The following is a 15,021-nucleotide window of genomic DNA, read 5'->3' on the forward strand; positions in this document are numbered from 1 at the left end:
CAACATTATGCATCTGAATCACAAGTATGTGGGCCCTAACCGGATCAATGCTACTTAAGGAGAAGCACAAGAGGACGGGAAGGCATCATGTGGATCACGACAACGGTTAGGCGGCTTTTACATTTCTTCTTTTACCTATACTGCAAAGTTGTATCTGAGAGAGACCATCCCCTATATTTGATCAAGTGAATGCAATAGAGGGAACTAGAACTTAACATCATGGCATCAGAGACCAACCACTACCCTTCCACCGCCTCCGCAACCATCAACGCTGGATACCTGCCGTCAGAGACATGCCCATGAAGCTTTGGTCGCATCCATGGACCCCGAGCTTCATGCCTACCTCGACAAGATGAACTCCAACTCCAACGCGGTCGACCACGCTAACAAGTACGACAACATCTCCGCTTCCACTCTCAAGGCGCCTGACACGCAGATGGCCCAGATCGACTCCCTCGCCGCATGGAAACCAGAGCTCAAAGCGCGTCTCGCCAAGTTGGATCTCTCGGTCTCTGTTGCAGGTGGCATCCCCTGCAGCCACACTGAATACGGGATGGAGTGCCTCACAACCAATCGCCCTCGCGGCGCAAAAGGCAGCCTTCACATGCAGTTAAGCCATGGTGCGGTGCTTCTCATCGGAAAGGGGGCGTCGGTGATCCTCAAGTCGCCAACGACAACCCCCTGTCATGGGTATGACCATGCTCCTTCTATGTTTCCTGCTCCGATATAATCTCAAGTGATAGCCACCCTTAGTCAATCGCCGCCGTCCATGGCGTTCCCAATTTTCATCAAGAAAACCAACATCTCGGAAGACACTTGTGAGCAGTACTTTCAGATGTTCTCTGTGCATGAATTGTACCGGGTGCCCGTGCCCATCATCAGTTTCTCTTATTCCACAATCATTTGGTTGCAGTCGGTTCATTAGGAATTGACAGACATGACATGGAAATAGTTCGATGCTCTCCTATGCAGGCGATTTGGTCGCGATAAGCTTCCGTTACTGATTCGTCAGATCTATGCTATTCGCCAAATCAGTTCGGTTGCTGATTTTTTTGAGCGATTTGAAACATTTGACGAATCATTTGATATCTTACTCAGAGCTAAATCACAAGTACTATTTCTTCCTGACACCATGACACGGTTCATCGATCCCGCGTATGCGCCCCACCTTCGTCCGCGCCCGCCGCCACGCCCCTACTGGGTAAGAAAATCAGTTCTCGTGCAGAAGGCTCGCTGCAAGGGGATTGATTAGGGTTGCCGTCGCCCATGTTCCTCGGCCCGACGCCGACGGCCGGCGGCGGCTCTCACCCTACGCATCGCCTCCCAGCGATCTGCTTCCTCGTCGCGCGCCTGTCTTCCTCGCCCCTCCACTCCAGGTACCCCCACTCCACCCAAAATTATCCCAAGTTGTCAACTCGAGTACGGATAGGTAATAATCCGTTGTCTGTTGGTGCTTTATACCGTGGGTGTAGAAATGCATGAGGTTCTGTTGTTATTTGTATTACATAATGTATAATCACTCTGAACTAGACTCGCTTTTTACTACACAAGTGCGTCCTTGGGTTGGGTGTCACAGTGAAATGGGTAGCTTCGAACTGGAAGTAGCACATGAATGGCCAGTAGGCTGAAATGGCCATATATGTCACCTTCAGAGTGAAGTGTTTACACTAGAAAAATAAACCTATCCAGATATGTCATGCATTTACCGAATTTAGATGATAAACAAACGAATTTTGTGTACATGCCTTTATATACATTGCCTATGTATCATGAATGCATAATTTTTTTTGCATACCTTATTATTTTACCAATTGATGAAGCATTTAAATTATGATTGAGTAGATGGAGAGAGGTGTGAAAGCCAAGGCAAAATGGGATTCGTTTGCACACAAAGTTTTTTGTGAGATCTGTAAAGAGGAGGTCAGTGCCGGGAACAGGCCAGAGGCATATCTGAATGCCACAGGATACAGGAATCTACATCATAAGTTCTTGGCTAGGACAGGGAGAAATTATGAGAGGAAGCAGCTCAAAAACCGATGGGACTTCTTGAAGACAGAATATGGTCATTGGGCGACCTCCACACAGGCTGCAACTGGGCAGCAATGGGATATCAATTTTGGAACAGTAGATGCCGACAATGAATGGTGGGTGAAGCTCATTGAGGTAGTGTAGTGTGCCCAATGGAGTGTATCTCCTTCAAGTTTATGTAATTTACAAAACATGCTTATGCTAATAAGTAAATTTATTCCTATTTTAGGCCCACCCAGAATATTTAAAGTGTCGGAGCACCAGAAAAACCTTGCTGAGCTTACCACCATGTTTGACAAGACTCATGTGACGATTGCAACTTCTGCGATCCTAGGTGAGCATATAGAAGACCCCACTGCTCTCTTTGAGGTTGAGGATGACAACAATTATCTGGAACTGGAAGACAACAATGATCTGGAAAGCAACAAGGCACCTGGCCAGAAAACAAAGGAAGTTGAAAAGCAGAGGGCTGCTGCCATTGCTGCTAGTCCAAAGAAGAAACGAAAGCAACAAAAGAACCCTAAGGTTCAGGAGTCCAGGCATCTGGCAAACATAATGGCTGGTAGCACTTCGGTGACATATTCTACTGATGTTCCAAGAGGCCATGGGATTAAAGACGTCATCAAGTTGGCTGTGCAATCTGGGGCGAAGGAATGCAGCGATCTGTTCTTCATGGCCACCAAGCTTTTCATGAATGTGGATTATAGAGAAATGTTTAGTGCTTTGGAGACCAATGAAGGAAGGCTCGATTGGCTGAACAGGATGCATGAAGAGATGAAGAAGAATTAATGTATTTGCTTCTCTCTTAACACTAATCTTTTTCCGAGATGTGAGGATAAGACTCATTTTCCCACACTTCCGGAATTAAAGTAGAAGTGAGACTCGAATCTCAGTGGGTTGGTTTGCAACCTTGTATGCCCACTGCTAATTAGAGTTCTCGTGTGAAGTACTAATCCGACATTATTATGAACTCACTTTTTGGTGATTATGTGATATCTGGATGGTAGGATTGCTTCATGTTTTACAGTATACTAGCCTTTACTGTCTTCTGAAGTGCAGATTTTTTTTAAAGCAGAACCAGTTGGCTCTAGGTAACTGTACTGTTCATCTACTGCACATTGTTAGACCTTTCAGCCTGAGCATTGATAGATGTGGATGACACTAGGAGAGTTGGGACAATTTTCGTTGGTTTATTTCTCACACAATGCCCTGCCAACCTGAGGGGTTGGGGATACATATTTATAGGCTGCTAGCCAGCCAAGGCATATGCTAAGATGCCAGTCTAAGATGCTAGTCTAAGATGCTAGTCTAAGATGCTAACTGACAGTCCTTGATGGTCAAGAACAGAACTCTATCCTAACAGCCAGTCCTTGATGGTCCAGGACTTTATCCTCCTAACTGCCACAAGGACCATGTGCTGCAGCACCACAAGGACCCTAGTACACAGACTTATCCATCATTCTCCCCCTAAGTCTTGTACGTCGTCTTGTGGGAGAGTTGAATCATCCCAATCCTGGAGCAAAGTTCGAGGAACTTGACCCTCCCAAGGGGCTTGGTGAGCAGGTCTGCGAGCTGATCCTTGGTGTTGATGTAGCTCGCCTCGATGCTCCCTTCTTCCACACAGCTGCGGATGAAGTGATACCTCAGTCGGATGTGCTTGCTCCGTTCGTGGAACACGGGGTTCTTTGCCAGGGCCAGGGCGGACTTGCTGTCCACCAGGAGCTGCACCGTTCTGGTGTCTTGAACGAGAAGATCACCAAGCAGTCGAGCAAGCCAGAGCGCCTGAGTACAGGCGGTGGAGGCCGCTATGTACTCAGCCTCACAGCTGGACAGGGCCACCACCTGCTGCTTGACTGATTGCCAGCTCACGAGACACTTGCCGAGGAAGAGGAGGATCCCGCTCGTGCTCTTGCTGGTGTCGATGTCGCCGGCGTGGTCGCTGTCGCTGTACCCGACGAAGTGTGCCGCCCCAGGGCACCTAGGGTAATGGAGGCCGTGGTCGAGGGTCCCTGCTATGTAGCGGACGATCCTCTTCACTGCCTGCTGGTGTTCCGACGTTGGTCGCTCCATGAACCGACTGACATAGCCGACGGAGAATGCCAAGTCCGGCCGTGTGTGAGTGAGGTAGCGAAGGCTCCCCACAAGGCGTCGGTACTGCGTAGCATCCACTTCCTCCGTCGTGCTGTCGCGACTTAGTTTCAGCCTCTCCTCCATCGGAGTGAGAGCTGGATGGCAGTCGGTGAGCCCAGCTAGCTCAACGATGCGCTTGGCGTAGGCGGACTGTCGAAGCGTGATCCCGGAGTGGTCCTGGTGCACCTCAATCCCTAGATAGAAGGAGAGGAGCCCCAGGTCACTCATCTGGAACGTGGCCTTCATGTCTTCCTTGAACGCCGCCACCTCTGCATCTTTGGTGCCGGTGATCACCAGGTCGTCAACGTAGACGCCCACCAGCAGGGCATTTCCTCCACTCCCCCGTCGGTAGACGGCAGCCTCATGCGGGCTCTGCTCGAAACCCATCTTCTTCAGCGTGGAGTCCAGCTTGGCGTTCCACGCCCTGGGTGCCTGCCGCAGGCCATAGAGAGCCTTGCGCAGGCGGAGCACCTTGCCCTCCTGGCCGGGAATCGTAAACCCCGGTGGCTGATGCACGTAGACTTCCTCCTTCAAGTTGCCGTTGAGGAATGCCGACTTAACGTCCATGTGGTGGACACGCCAGCCCTCCTGGGCAGCCAGCGCAAGGAGAAGTCGCACGGACTCCATCCGTGCCACGGGAGCGAAAGCGTCGTCGAAGTCGACTCCTTCCTGCTGCAAGAAGCCTCGGGCCACCAAACGAGCCTTGTGCTTGATGATGGCGCCGGCTCCATCCCTCTTCAGCTTGAACACCCACTTAAGGGTGATTGCGCGGTGACCTCGAGGGAGATCAGCAAGCTCCCAGGTGCGGTTTTGCTCGACCGCATCCATCTCCAACTTCATCGCGGCGCGCCATGCCGCGTCTCTCTCGGCCTCTGCAAAGGACCGTGGTTCGCCGTCTTCACACACGAGCTGTAGCTGCGCCTCTAGGTCACGTGGCACCAGTCCTGGCACCGGCTGGTCGCCGAGCACATTATCCATCGTACGGTACCGCAGCGGTTCGCCTCCATACCATGCGTCGACCCGCTCCTCGTCGTGAGTGAGCGGGGAAGCGAACTTCATCGGATTGTGCTCTGCGTGAGCTGGTGCTGATGAAGACGAGCCCGGAGTGGCGACCGCCGGGGCTGGAGTATGCGGCGTCGCCGGTTGTGGTGTCGTCGGTGTAGCAGGCGCCGGAGTCGATGTAGTTTTGGGGGCCGGGGTAGACGTGCCCGGTGAAGAGGAGCTGCTTGCTCCCCCAGCTTCCTTGAAGTGAGCGTACTCGACAATGAAGTCGTCATACGTCGGCGTCGAGCCGTCGTCCACCGCCTTGTCCCATTGCCACCCTCGCCCTTCGTTGAACACGACGTCTCGCGCTGTGCGCACACGTTGTGTCTTTGGGGCGAGGATGCGGTAGGCCTTTGAGCCCTCCGCGTAGCCGATGAAGACTCCCGGAGTGCTCCTGTCGTCGAGCTTGCCGATGTGGCCGAGCTCCTTGGCGAACGCAAGGCAGCCAAAGACCCGCAAATGAGAGACCGCCGGCTTCCGCCCATGCCAGGCCTCGTACGGAGTTCTGCCGTCGAGTGCCTTAGTAGGAGAGCGGTTGAGGATGTAGACGGCCGTTAGCACCGCCTCTCCCTAGAAGACAGCCGGCATCCCTCTCTGCTTGAGGAGAGCCCGAGCCATCCCCACAACCGTCTGGTTGCGCCGCTCGACGACGCCGTTTTGCTGCGGGCTGTACGGCGCGGAGTAGTGGCGCTGGATGCCCTCATCGGCGCAGTACGACGCGAATTCAGCCGCCGTGAACTCGCCGCCGTTGTCAGTGCGCAACACGCGCAATTTGCGGCCGCTCTCCGCCTCCACACCAACCTGCGCGCGCCTGATGGCGTCCGCCGCTTCTCCCTTACTGCCGAGGATCATCACCCACATGTAGCGGGAGAGATCGTCGACGAGCAGCAGGAAGTAGCGTCGACCTCCTGGTGTGGCTGGCGTCACCGGGCCGCACAGGTCTCCGTGCACGAGCTCCAGCTTCTCCTTAGCCCGAAAACTCGCCTGTTGGGGAAAGGGGAGTCGTCTCTGCTTTGTCAGTATGCAGATGTCGCAGAACTGCTCCACATGGTCGAGGCATGGCAGGCCTCGCACCATCTCCTTGGCACTTAGACGCTTCAGGGCCTCAAAGTGAAGGTGCCCCAAACGCTCATGCCACTGCCACGCCTCGTCGTCTCGACGGACAGCGAGACAGACCGGTTGTGCCACCTGCACATCAAGGACGTAGAGTCGATTTTCACCTCTGGGCACCTTGGCGAGAAGGCGACGCTGGCGATCCCAGATGCGTAGGACCCCATGCTCAATCAGCACGCGTGAGCCGTTCTCATCCAGCTGTCCCAAGCTGATGATGGAATTCCTTAGCGCGGGGATGTAGTAGACACCGGTGAGCAGCCGGTGCTCTCCCATCTTGGTGGTGAAGATGACGGAGCCGACGCCCTTTATCTCCACAGCGGAGGCATCCCCGAACTTGACGGAGCCTCGCGCATCGGAGTCGAGCTTGGCGAAGAATTCCCTTCGACCGGTCATGTGGTGGGTGGCGCCGGTGTCGAGGCACCACCCCGTAGCCTTGTCCTTCCCGGAGCCATCGCCGAGAAGAGCGTGTGCTTTTGGCTCATCGAGGTGGATGAAAGCCTTTGCGACTGGAGTCGCCGAGGGTAGCTCAATGCTTGCATGCACCATGAACAGAGCCGTCTCCTCCTCCTTAGCCTGTGCGACGTGAGCCTGGCCTTGTCGTGGTTGCCGACACTCATTTGCCCAATGGCCAAACCGGCCACAGTTGTGGCAACTGTTGTCTTGTGCCGGCTTGGGCTTGCCAGCGGCGCCGTCCTTGGCGCCTCCGCGGGCGTCACCTTCGGCACGTCCTTGTGCCCTGCCCGGGGGGCCTCTTCGCGCCTTACGCTGCTTGCCACGCTTGCGGCCGCCCGTCGAGGAGGAAGGCCCCCCCTTCTTCCTGTCACCAAGGCTGGGATCCCACTGCTCCCGAGTTAGGAGCAGCTTCCCGCCGGTGGTGACGGGCCCCGAGGGAGGCTGTGGCTCGTCGGTGTCGACGACCTTGAGTCGACCTATCGCCTCCTCGATCGTCATCGTGGAGAGGTCCAGCAACGACTCGATCGAGCGAGCCATCTGCTTGTACTTCTCGGGAATGCACCGAAAAAGCTTCTCGACAGCTCTCTCCTCGGTGTAGGTGGCATCGCCAAACTTCACCATCTTCTGCAGCAGAGTGTTGAGACGGAGAGCAAAGTCATCAACGTCCTCACCTGGCTTGAAGCCCAGGTTCTCCCACTCCTTACGAAGTGCCTGCAGGGTGGACTTGCGAGCACGGTCGCTGCCGATGCGTGCTGCGGCGATGGCGTCCCAAGCCTCCTTGGCAGTCCGCTTGTTGGAAAGCGAGAACTGCATCTCGGGCGGGACTGCGGCGATGAGGGCGTCCAGTGCCCGTCGATCCTCTAGGTGGTCGACGTTGCTGCCCTGGACTGCCTCCCACATGCGCCGCACCTGGAGCCTGACCTTCATGATCCCGGCCCACTCGACGTAGTTGGTTTTAGTGAGGGTAGGCCACCCAACACTGGCACCAACATCCCTGACCACAGTCCGGACCTCGTAGAGGCCGCGGTCCTGGTCGTTGCAGCCGCCGTCACGGTGCGCGCCTCCACCTGGAGCGCGGGCGTGCTCGGCTGCCCACTGCGCCGTCCGCTCCTGCGCCACTTTGGCGCAATCTGCGTCGGCGCCGTCGTCCGCAGGCGCGGAGCTGCTGGAGCTGCCGGGGCTGCCGCAGAGTGCCTTAGCATCCGCCGTAGCCTCACGGGCTGCTTCTGCTGCTGCTGCTGCTTCACCTCCGCCCTGGCTGCTTCTACCTCCGCTCTGGCTGCTGCCAGCTCCGCTGCAGCCAGCCTCGACACTCTTGCCGCCGCAGCAGCCGCTGCTACAGCCGCTCGCTCACGCTCCTCTGCCACGGCGCGCTCGGCCTCTTGCCGGCGTCGCATGCTCGAGGTAGCCGTGTGCTGAGAGCGACCTGCAGACATGGCTCGCTGCAGGGGGGCTGTTGCGTGAAGAGGAGGCTGAGGAAGACGAGCTGCTGCTCGACAGTCCGGAGGGAGGAAGGTAACCAGAGGCAGACGGAGCAGCTGCTGCTACCGACTTGGGCTGCTCACAGGAAATGCTCAGGGTGCAGGTTAACGAGGCTCTGATACCACTTGTTAGACCTTTCAGCCTGAGCATTGATAGATGTGGATGACACTAGGAGAGTTGGGACAATTTTCGTTGGTTTATTTCTCACACAATGCCCTGCCAACCTGAGGGGTTGGGGATACATATTTATAGGCTGCTAGCCAGCCAAGGCATATGCTAAGATGCTGCTAAGATGCCAGTCTAAGATGCTAGTCTAAGATGCTAGTCTAAGATGCTAGTCTAAGATGCTAACTGACAGTCCTTGATGGTCAAGAACAGAACTCTATCCTAACAGCCAGTCCTTGATGGTCCAGGACTTTATCCTCCTAACTGCCACAAGGACCATGTGCTGCAGCCCCACAAGGACCTTAGTACACAGACTTATCCATCACACATAAGTTAATTTTTCATCCATCATAATTTGGAAAAATCTGGTTATTTCTTCATTGTTTAGCCTGAGAAGCTACTTTTGACGAATTAAAGTTGACAGTCGAGATATTACCTTGATAGGCAAAGCATTTTTGTAGTCTTTATAGAGTCAATTATATCTCCCAAATTGATGGTGTTTTCATCTCTTGATAACAATTTGTAGTCGTGTTGATTAGTTACCAGGTTTCTCATGTTCTTGTGCATGCAGACTCCTGCAGTTCCAACCCTGCAACAGCAGCCATTCCCTGGGAATGGTCAACAAACCTAAGTGAGTTGTTTGAAACCACTGCTTTCAGAGAAGCTTATGTTTGATGCCTTTTTGAGGCATTTGACCTTTCTTGTCCACTTTAATGAAGTGAGTAGTTGCTTAATTCTGAAGTCTGAACTCAGCTATGGTTCATACCATTCTTGATGCCATGGTTACTGAAGTGATTGTACACTCCCGCAGGCCTATGCTGGTGACATGCATGCGTTGCAATTCATGGAGGTGAACCCCCAGACTGACCATGAGAATGGCGATCAGGGTCAAGTTGTCGATACTGGTGTGGGATTTTCTTTGATGTACGCCTTCACACCACTCACACACACACACACACACCATTACGGCTGTTAGTGGTCATATAGTTTTTGGCTGACCACAACCTGTTTTTCGGTGGGTTAGGGTTCAGTTATAATGCTACATGTAAGAGTCAGATGTGCCCCTAGGTTTGAAGAACATAGAACCGCCACTGGACTACGATGAGCTTCAACCTGTAGTTTGTTCGCCAATCTACTGGGTGTTGTGAGCTTGTTTTGCTTAGATAACTGTCATTCACTGTAATGTGCCTTGAGTTTTCCTACTCGTAAAAATAGAAGTTTTCCTACCCAGTAGTGCATCCCAAAGGGATCTTGTGTGTATAACTGTCTGCCTTGTACATGCAACATTTGGCTGACCCCAGGAATGCAAAAAGAAATGTAAAGAAAATATAGCCTTTCCAAGGACTCCAACTCTCCAATGTGTTTGAAATCTCACATGTCACATATGCTGGAATATGAATTATTGAAAGGCAAAAAAGCAGGAAGACTGAAACTAGTTCTTTGTTGATTTACAGACTACAGTAACAAGCAGTATCTCCAGTAACGAGTTTGAGTCAATTATGTCTCGCGAACTGATGATATTTTCACCTACCGTGGTGGGTAGCCCTTTTTACACACGCGCGCGCGCGCGCGCTCGCACACGCAGACGCACACGCACGCACGCACGCGCACGCGCACGCACGCACACGCACACGCACACGCACACGCACAGAACAGAGACCCTGACCTCACCCATGGGCTGTGGGATGGGATTTTGCCAAAATGGTGAAAGAATCTTTGGGTACAGTAAAGGCTCTCCTCCCCTTCACACTCCACACATCATTTGTGAGAGGCGACGCAACAGAGAGACCAGGGGAAAAAGAAGGGCCAAGATAATGCTGTCCTCACCTCCTTGAATTTCTTCATTCTTTAGCTTGAGAAGCTACTTTTGATGAATAAAATTTGCCAGTCGAGATATTACCTTGTTAGCCAAAGCATTTTTGTAGTTTATAGTTTTATTGTTATCCTAAATGGATAACCATTTGATATCAAATCATCAATACTGGTTTCTGACAAAATCTTGGTCAGTTGGTGCATTACTGCCCGAACTATTGAATTTCCTTTTCTTTTTTGAACGTTGGTAGGGGAGCTGCCAAATTCCATTGATTAGGGGAAAAGGTTGAATTTCGTTTAATTTCCAGCAGCAACTGATTGCTACAGACTGGTACTGTGCTTTTTTCTGTTCGCTAGATTTTTTTTTTACTGCTGTGTCCTCTTCACTTGCCTAGAGGTACTGTGCTTTCTTCTTTTGGCCTAGTGATTTAATGCCTCAAGCGACTTTACCCAAGAGCTCACACACAGACATAGTAAACAGAGGCCCTGACCTCACCCATGAGCAATGGGATGGGCTAGTGCCAAAATGGTGACAGAATATTTGGGTACAGCATAGGCTCCGCTCCCCTCCACTCTCTACACATACCATTCAGCATTGGCTCCGCTCCCCTCCACTCTCTAGCAAGGATTCGAACTGTGAGGGGCGACGCAACAGAAGACCAGGGAAAAAGAAGGGTCAAGGTAATGTTGCTCTCACCTCGTTCTTGAATCTTGATACGGCTCTCCTCTTCATCTGTTAGCATCGAAGCCGTGATTTCACCTCTGAGCAATTTCGATGTCCATAATTTATCAGGATACTGGGGGAACAAGGAACAGGGGGAAAGGAAGGGATAAGGTAATGTTGTTCTCACCTCGTTCTTGAATCTTGATACGGCTCTCCTTCTCTTCATCTAGTAGCGCCGGAGTGTTGATTTCATCTCTGAGCAGTTTCGCTGTGCACCATCCATCAGGGTACTGCGAGATGAACGGGGATTGTGAGAACTGTGCTTTCTGGAGGGATCATTACTATTGGGAACACATGGGTGACGAGAAGAAGCAATTTTCTGCTGTAGCCAAGGGTGATTTCAAGAACAGCATCGTCAGTTTGCCCTTCTGGACTCCTTCTGTTAAATTCTTTTGCAAATTCATTTCAACCACTGTTGCTTCTAGATCTGCATCCTCCCCTCTCTTTTGTTTGCCCATTATGCTATATCGAGGGTTTTGGTGGGGGGTGGCTCTGAATATCAGTGGCTTTAGGAGATTATAGGGGAAAAAAAGGAGATTATAGATGAGAACACCGGTGTTGGCTAACTAGTTAAGGAGTAAGGGAATGGATGTACAAGAACCTTTTTTTGAGGGTTTTGGGCTCTGAATATCTGTGGTCCATGAGAGGTTGTTCAAATATCTTTCAAGGTAAAATAGGTAAGAACACTAGTGTTGGCTAACAAGTCAAGGAGTAAGGGAGTGGCTATACAATAACTTCTTCTTTTTTGGATATTGTTTTAGATAATAGAGGCACTAGCTGAACAATTCTTTCCATGATTTAAAGACTTAACATTCTTCCTCACAAAAAGAATTATAAAGGCATGTGCTTAGTTTCTTCTTGCAATGCCGCATTCCTGGATATATTTTTAGTTTCCTGGTATAGTTTGGCATCAAGATAATATAATTGGTTTAGAATATAAGAAGATGCAACAGAAAACACTTGGATGAAAAATGTTTGTGAACGTAGAATGAGATAATTGGCAGTTTAATATATTGTTGGTCAATGACCATGAATGTCCTATTTCAGGATAATGATAATCTGGTAACTGGTGTCACTTGAGCATAAATTTGCTTGTTAATCCTGTAATGTGGTGTTGCAAATCTATGAATTTACTGTCATCTTCTTATAAAAAAATCTATGAGTTTAATTTTGTTAGTTTTCCATGTCAATTGGTTAGTCCTGAAATGTGAAAATGGCTCATGCATTTCCTGCAAATATTTGAAACTCATGCCCCAGAATGTTTGAATTGTGAAACTTATAACTCTAATCTATTATGTTCCTTGTCCTACAACAGCGTATACCACGAGAACTTTCAACCCATTTGAGGAGTAGGATCTCCGACACCATTAAACTCGACACTCCTAATGGTAGGACATATGATGTTGTGGTGACCTGGGAGTTCGGCGAGCTAGTTCTTCGGTCTGGCTGGGATGCATTTGTTACTGCACACCATATAGAAGAAAATGACACATTCTTGTTCATCTACCATGGGAACTCCAACTTTGAGATTCATATATTTAATTCACGCGGTTGCGAGAAGATGGCTTCCTGCTTTCAACCACCTTCAGAGATCTTTGGAGCCTTTCCTCCCAGTGAGCCTTGTGATCATCATGTGCTGAATGGTTAGATTTCTTTTCTGTTCGTTTTTAACTAATGAAGTAGAAGCAGTCTTAACAGTGTCCCAAACAAGAAAAGAAAAGGCAAACTGACTTTTAGATGAATTTTCTTAAATGTTGAATCCTTTTGCAATATATTTGTGACAATTGTACCAAATTTGATGTGCCGAACAAGCTGCACCTAATCCAAGACATGTTCAGACGCAAGTTGAGTTTGACTATACCATGTCAACTGGATGCTATCTAACCAAATCACAAGATGAGAAAGTTGTAGAAATAGCCCGCAAAATAAGGTCTGAGATTCCTTTGTATGTGGCAATCATGAAGAAACTTAATGTCAACGTGAAGGACTGCTCTATCGTAAGTTGTATCTTTTCCGTATCATTTCTTGGTTATGCCAGTCACTCCAATTCGTAACCCACTTCTGTTGGTCAGCATTGCATCTTTTTAACCTTTCTTCTGTTCTGTTCCTGAAGAACATACCATTGAGGCTTGTGAGCCATTTAAAAGAGGAGGCAGGTAGTGCTATTATCAAACTAGAAGCCCCTGGTGGTAACATATACAATGTTCGAGCTAGCAAGCACAGCGAGGATCAAGTTGTCCTCCAATCTGATTGGGATGCTTTTGTAGCTGCTAATCACATACAGTTGAACGACCTCCTCATTTTCCATAGCAAGGGAAAAACTCGTCTCAAAGTTCTCGCACTGGACCCAAGTGGCTGTGAGAAAAACTCATCATGCTTCGACACAAAAAAAATCTCCAAGACTGGTGAAGGTTCAGTTCAGATTACTGATGCACGCCCTTGTACAGTTGAAATTATTGATCTGACCAGCTCTGACGATGATCACACTGAGAGAGAAGATGCTGGAAGATCATCTGGGAGGCGGAAGCAGGTACCAGGTTCTCATGCAAAAGCTTGGAAGATGGCTTCGGCGTCATCCCCATCTACAAAATCAGGTCACTGTATAATTACCATGCATTTCCTCATCACATTCGCACTTCGATACTTGGAGACTTTGTTGCTGGATTTCCTTTTTAATAATATGAGCCGTATGCATCTTTCTGATGCAGAGGCTGGGGTAAACCCCCTTTCCGAAAAAAAGAAAAAAAAATTCCTCATCACATTTTCAGGTACTTGTGGTTATGCGATCCTCATCATATGAGAACATGGCCTATGTTTACAGGATCTGATACTCACAAGCTGAAACATCCCATCTCCAACAATGACAATCTTCAGGGGCCTTCTAGGCCTCCCTATATTTTAGCTAGAGGGGTAACTCTAACCGGCCGTGTGGAGAAGAAAGTTCAGGAGAAAGTCCAAGCAATTGGATCTGAACTTCCTATCTATGTGGCAGTGATGACCAAAAGCTGTGTTGGTGGCAACCTCTTTTCTCTGGTGCGTTTAAACACTTACTCTTTTGCAGAACTACTATATGGCTCTGTCTCTAGTTCATGAAATTTTAAGACCCACTTCTGCAATTACATTGCAAAACTTGCATGCATATCCCACCCCTTATCCACTGAATTATGCATTAACATGAATTTGTCAATTGTTTCAGTTGCCATTGACACTTCTACTCTTTAAACTAGGAATTCTGCGCGGAATATGCTTCAACTCTTCCAAGCAGAGATCAAACTCTCATACTTGAGCTGGAGGACAAGGATTGGCACACGACATTACACATCAAAGGAAGTAGGAAGATCATTTACAGAGGCTGGTCAAAGTTTGCCTGTGACAATAACCTGCAGCTGGGAGATATCTGCCTCTTCAAAATGGCAGAGCGGCGCACGAGAGGCCTTGCGATGAGGGTCCATTTCATTTGCAAGTCGGGCGTATTTCTGTAGCTCAAGCATCCAAGTCTAGACTCCCTCCCTGTTGTTCCTATTGACTAGTACCACTAGAACTACCTATGGTCTGTATGGCTTTTAACTCTCTGATACCCTGCCATGAGAGAGTCCACTGCTGAACGACTTTATGTGCGCCCGTTTAGGCTGCTGGGTGTTTGCTCAATGACTTTCTAGTATCGAACTTGAGAGGAAATATTGAACTCTACTTCTGCCTCTAATGCCGTCTAATACTCCTATATGATTGCTGATTGATCAGACTGCATCGAGGCACGTCATAAGCTGTACATCGCTGTGTTCCATATCCCATCCTATGCGCTGCTTCAAATTTCAGTACAACTCGATAGGACAGAACATATTTAAAAATGCCCCCAAGTTATAAAAATTCGCTCACTGTACTCAATTGACCCATTGTTGACACAAGATGGGTAGTCTGACAGAGTGAGGAAGTTAGTAAGGCCCCGTTTGGATGCAAAGTATTTTTAAAGTATTACTAGAACACCACAGTTTTTTGAAAAACTGTAGTTTTGAATACTTTGAGGCGTTTGACTATACCAAAAACTGCAGTTTCATAAACAGTGGTATTGT

At 49.7% G+C, this 15,021-nt stretch overlaps 2 protein-coding genes and 1 long non-coding RNA gene across 4 annotated transcripts; all 3 read left to right on the top strand.

Moving 5' to 3' along the window:
• Positions 1 to 531: 531 nt before the first annotated feature.
• Positions 532 to 3,016, top strand: LOC123082277 (zinc finger CCCH domain-containing protein 43). Of its 2 annotated transcripts, none has more exons than XM_044504648.1 (3): positions 532 to 1,376; positions 1,843 to 2,144; positions 2,258 to 3,016. In XM_044504648.1, exons 2-3 carry the CDS (start codon positions 2,129 to 2,131, stop codon positions 2,815 to 2,817), a joined length of 576 nt encoding a protein of 191 aa, XP_044360583.1. In that variant the 5' UTR covers positions 532 to 1,376; positions 1,843 to 2,128; the 3' UTR covers positions 2,818 to 3,016. The 2 variants fall into 2 exon arrangements, 1 of the variants encoding a protein (XP_044360583.1); XR_006438992.1 differs by having other exon boundaries at positions 544 to 1,376; positions 1,843 to 2,163.
• A 6,006-nt stretch (positions 3,017 to 9,022) lies between these two features.
• LOC123082278 (uncharacterized) lies at positions 9,023 to 9,746 on the top strand. Its single transcript, XR_006438993.1, has 2 exons — positions 9,023 to 9,133; positions 9,227 to 9,746. It is a non-coding gene; the product is annotated as an uncharacterized lncRNA (long non-coding RNA).
• Positions 9,747 to 10,694: 948 nt separating this feature from the next.
• On the top strand, positions 10,695 to 14,641 carry LOC123086888 (B3 domain-containing protein LOC_Os12g40080). The gene is made up of 8 exons (XM_044508710.1): positions 10,695 to 10,908; positions 11,021 to 11,062; positions 11,178 to 11,305; positions 12,267 to 12,594; positions 12,764 to 12,948; positions 13,065 to 13,545; positions 13,773 to 13,984; positions 14,179 to 14,641. The coding sequence occupies exons 3-8, from the start codon at positions 11,189 to 11,191 to the stop codon at positions 14,431 to 14,433; spliced, it is 1,578 nt and encodes a 525-aa protein (XP_044364645.1). The 5' UTR covers positions 10,695 to 10,908; positions 11,021 to 11,062; positions 11,178 to 11,188; the 3' UTR covers positions 14,434 to 14,641.
• Positions 14,642 to 15,021: the final 380 nt, after the last annotated feature.

This window comes from Triticum aestivum, chromosome 4A (assembly GCF_018294505.1).
Source record: "Triticum aestivum cultivar Chinese Spring chromosome 4A, IWGSC CS RefSeq v2.1, whole genome shotgun sequence".
Taxonomy (NCBI): domain Eukaryota; kingdom Viridiplantae; phylum Streptophyta; class Magnoliopsida; order Poales; family Poaceae; genus Triticum; species Triticum aestivum.

Bases quoted from the DNA above. Each gene is read 5' to 3' on its own strand.
- LOC123086888 (XM_044508710.1), top strand. From the start codon at position 11,189: ATGAACGGGGATTGTGAGAACTGTGCTTTCTGGAGGGATCATTACTAT. The intron at 11,306-12,266 runs GTCAGTTTGCCC...GTCCTACAACAG, and splicing joins GTGATTTCAAGAACAGCATC to CGTATACCACGAGAACTTTC. The intron at 13,985-14,178 runs GTGCGTTTAAAC...TCTTTAAACTAG, and splicing joins GTGGCAACCTCTTTTCTCTG to GAATTCTGCGCGGAATATGC.